This window comes from Vicia villosa, linkage group LG3 (genome assembly GCF_029867415.1).
Source record: "Vicia villosa cultivar HV-30 ecotype Madison, WI linkage group LG3, Vvil1.0, whole genome shotgun sequence".
NCBI lineage: Eukaryota > Viridiplantae > Streptophyta > Magnoliopsida > Fabales > Fabaceae > Vicia > Vicia villosa.
Window position 1 is genome coordinate 2,497,283 of NC_081182.1, and position 3,957 is coordinate 2,501,239.

Sequence of the window (3,957 nt, forward strand, 5' to 3'; positions counted from 1 at the left end):
CATCACATAACTCAATAGCATTGGTCGCACCAGCATGAGGAGGCATAGGGTTATTCTGCACATTAGGACCAGTAGGAGTGAACGAGATAAGTTTGTCATCAAGGAGATCCTGAACTTTGTACTTTAATGCTCTACATCTTTCAATCGTATGGCCTGGGGCCCCTGAATGAAATTCACATCGAGCATTAACATCATAACCAGGAGGGAGAGGACTAGGTGGAGGTCCAAGTTCACGGAGTTGTACCAATTGACCAGCAAGCAACTGGGGGAGAAGCTGAGCATACGGCATGGGAACCGGATCTATACGCCTGTCAGGGTATTTTTGCCTCTGTGGACCTCTCTGACCTTGAGGCCTAGGATTCTGTTGGCGACTCTGAGGAGCAGCAGCTGGTTGTTGCGGCACGAAAGGCTGTTGAGGTGCCATCCAAGGTTGCGGGAGAGCAGCAGCATATGCCTGAGGGACATATGGACCAGGAACAGCATAAGGCATCGGATAATAAGGAGGTGGAGCAGCAGAATATGCGGGAGCTCGGCCTTGATCAACAGAAGCGGTGCTAGTCTCACCTTCCCTCTTCTTCACAAACCCAGAATACGGCTTCTTACCATTACCACTTGAGGTGCTAGGACTAGTAACACCCTGAATGGTACCCGCTTTGACACAGTTCTCAACTCTCTCACCAATGATAACCACATCCGAAAAGGAGGGAGAAGTATTACTAACCATGTGCTGAAGATACGGCCCTTTCAGAGTTCCCATAAATAGATCAATCAACTCGCGGTCCAAGAGAGGAGGTTGGACAGGGGAAGCAAGTTCACGCCACCTCTGGGCGTATTCTTTAAAAGACTCCTCGGATTTCTGTGACATATTTTGCAGCTGTGCGCGGCTAGGAGCCATAGCAGTATTGTAGTGGTATTGTTTCAAGAAGGCATCAACAAGTTCTCCCCAAGTACTAACATTAGACCTCTCGAGCTTCATATACCACTCTAATGGGGCTCCAGTGAGACTATCCTGGAAGAAATGCATAAGCAGAGGTTCGTTCTCAGCGTGAGCGGCCATCTTACGGCAGTAAGAACGAATGTGAGTCTCTGGGCAGGTAACTCCCTTGTACTTATCAAAATCTGGCACTTTGAACTTCGGGGGAATAACAATCCCAGGTACCAAGCACATAGCAGCAGTGTCGAAACTCGAAGTTTTAGCAACCTCAACGGCCTTAAGGCGTTCTTCGAGAGCTTGGTACATCTTAGCAGTCTCAGTCAACTCAGCAGTAAGATCATGTTCAAGGTCAATAACCTCGTGGTGGTCATCCACTACCTTTGGTATCCCCTCAGCAGGAATCTCCTTAGTTTTCACCCCTCCATCAGCAGAATTGGTAGGAGTATCTTTGATCAGCTCAGCAACGCTCTTTCTGAGCTCTTCTTGTCCTTGGACAACGACATGAAGAGTCTCCATAAGTTGGGTCATTCTTTCCCCCATAACATCCATATCCCTACGGAGGGCAGCTTGACTCTGTTCAAATTGATCCATGATTCTCTCGTTGCTCCTGGTGCGGTAAGGATGTAAGAAAGTCAGCTTCGTCGTCGGAAAAGAAATCTGTTATTGGAAGGGACCCCAATTAGAATCTGATAAAACCTGAAAATGCAGTATGATATGAGTGCATGGGTGCATGTGTGCATGTTTTATTATTTCCAAGACTTTTTAGCTTTGTCTCAAACCAACAACACAAGATAACGGAGAAGACAGTGAAGCATAACCAAGATAAGCACAACCAAGATAAGCAACCAGGATAAGGAAACATAATCGATTAATTCCACAACCACGTTTTTGAAGTACAAAATATTCTGCTCCCACGAGCCAACAAATACATAAAATGGAAATAGGAACCCCATCCAACAAGACTGGTGGTGATTCTATAACAAAAACCAATACTAAGCAGGATCTCCCATGTCCAAATGACGAAGTGGGCTATCTCCAATGTTCTTATAGCTCCAAGCCTTCATTTCTTCAAACAGCTTTTTGGTCTCAGCATGGGTTGGTCTTTTAACAACTTCTTGAATCAATAGGTCCTTTCTGAAATGCATGGTCTCCAAGTAACGGCTTCTCAATTCCCAACCTCTGGCCTCCTCTTGAGCTTGAGTATCACTTTGCCCCTTTTCCTCTACTCGACCCTTCAACTTGCGAATCTCTTCATAACACCCCTCAATCCTTGCTTGACGTTCCATAAGGAGCTTGTCTGCTTTCTTTCGACGGGCTTTCTCTGATTTGGCTATATCAGTTTGGATTTGGAGCCTCTTTGTCAATTCCGCCAACTGATCCTCATAATGCTCTTTGATCTCCCTCTCTTGAGATTTAGCAGATTTAGAGTCTATGGTCACCCTTGACCTTTTCTGAGAAGTACTTCCTCTAGCATACAATTCTTCAAGCTCTATTTCTCTCATTTTCAACTTATGAAGGGCAGAAAGCTTCTCTTGCCTATCAGTATTCATCTTAACTTGCATCGTCTCCATTTGTTCAGTCAATTTCCGATTCTGCTCCACAGTCTGATTATAACAAGGCATGGAGACAATGTTGGGTTGTACACCAGCAGGAGGATACAAAGGATCTTTTGGAGGGAAGGGCATCCCTTGGGTGTTGGCCACAACTTCAACCCACTCAGTATAGTCTTTATAAGTCGCACAGTCTCTTTGACTAAAATGCTTCTTATCTCTCCAGCAAATACTCTTCCAGGCTTGCGCAGCTTCTGCCATTTGCCCAACATTGGTGGCTGAATGATAGTAAATATTCTCAGCAATCTCTGCTTGTTCAGGAGGACTAATGAAAGCGTATCCATATGTTCTTCTAGCCAGGATAGGATTATAGTTGATCCCACCTCTGATGCCCATGAGAGGCACATTCTTGAATTTCCCACAACTCATAACAACTTCCATATGGTCCAAGGATCGGTTGTACCAGACAATGTCCTTAGCTCTAAGCCCCATAATTCTATCAGCCCATCTGGATGTGTACCTACTATCAACAAAAGCTCCACGTTCCGGCAAATGTGATCTGAACCAACGGTATAGCAGCGGAGCACAGAATCTAACCAAACCTCCTTTCTGCTCATTACGATGATGAACGGAATGATAAACATCCCCCAGAAGCGTAGGAATGGGGTTCTGCAGAATGAATATGTGGATGGCATTCATATCAACAAAGTCAGGTACATTTGCGAACATCACAATACCATAGATACTTAGAGCCAGAATAGCTCTAAAAGTGTCCCATTCTTTGGCTTCAGCAGCATCACAACCTCTTTTAACCAGGAACTCCATACGAAAACCATGACAACCTCCTTTCTTGGTGAGACTTGCCTCCACGACTGACTTGCTCAAATAAAGAGCCTTAGCAATTTCAATGGAATCAGGGGCCTTCATGGCGCTATAATAAGGTACCTCTTTCCCAACAGGAATGCCAAGGAATGACGAATACTCTTCCAAGGTAGGAGCCAAAAGATAATCAGTGAATGCGAAACAACGGAGGGAAGGATGATAGAACTGAAGCAAAGTGTGAACTCCCTCTTGCTCATCCTTGGTGAATGGCATCTTGAGGAGGCTCAGAATGTACCCATATTTTTCTCGGAAATTGGTTGACTCATCCGGTGTGATCTTCTTTGCCAAACACTCAACAGACTTCAGATTAGGATTCACAAAAGAATAAGAGTAATTGCGCTTGCCAGTCTTCAGTGGTGGAGCCATGTGTTAGTCGGAGACAAAGCCAAAAAGTTCCTGAAAATAAATGAACATGCATGTTAAATGATATGGTGGAATGCATTTCATTGGGAGAATCCTAAAATCTTTTCATTATTCCTTTTCTTTTTTCTTTCTTTTTTTTTTTTGCAAAAAGGTATGTATATATTCTTTTTCTTTTCTCTTTAGAAATAGATTTTAGGCTTCTCCACGAATGAAGTGAGGTGGATGCAA

The 3,957-nt window shown here is 44.3% G+C and overlaps 1 protein-coding gene across 1 annotated transcript; it reads right to left on the reverse strand.

Moving 5' to 3' along the window:
* Positions 1-2,509: 2,509 nt before the first annotated feature.
* Positions 2,510-3,732, reverse strand: LOC131656171 (uncharacterized). Its single transcript, XM_058925930.1, has 2 exons — positions 2,580-3,732; positions 2,510-2,538 (listed from the first exon to the last, which is right to left on the reverse strand). The coding sequence occupies exons 1-2, from the start codon at positions 3,730-3,732 to the stop codon at positions 2,510-2,512; spliced, it is 1,182 nt and encodes a 393-aa protein (XP_058781913.1).
* Between the last annotated feature and the right edge of the window lie 225 nt (positions 3,733-3,957).

Bases quoted from the DNA above. Each gene is read 5' to 3' on its own strand.
- LOC131656171 (XM_058925930.1), bottom strand. From the start codon at position 3,732: ATGGCTCCACCACTGAAGACTGGCAAGCGCAATTACTCTTATTCTTTT. The intron at 2,539-2,579 runs GTGTACAACCCA...TGTTATAATCAG, and splicing joins TCCTTTGTATCCTCCTGCTG to ACTGTGGAGCAGAATCGGAA.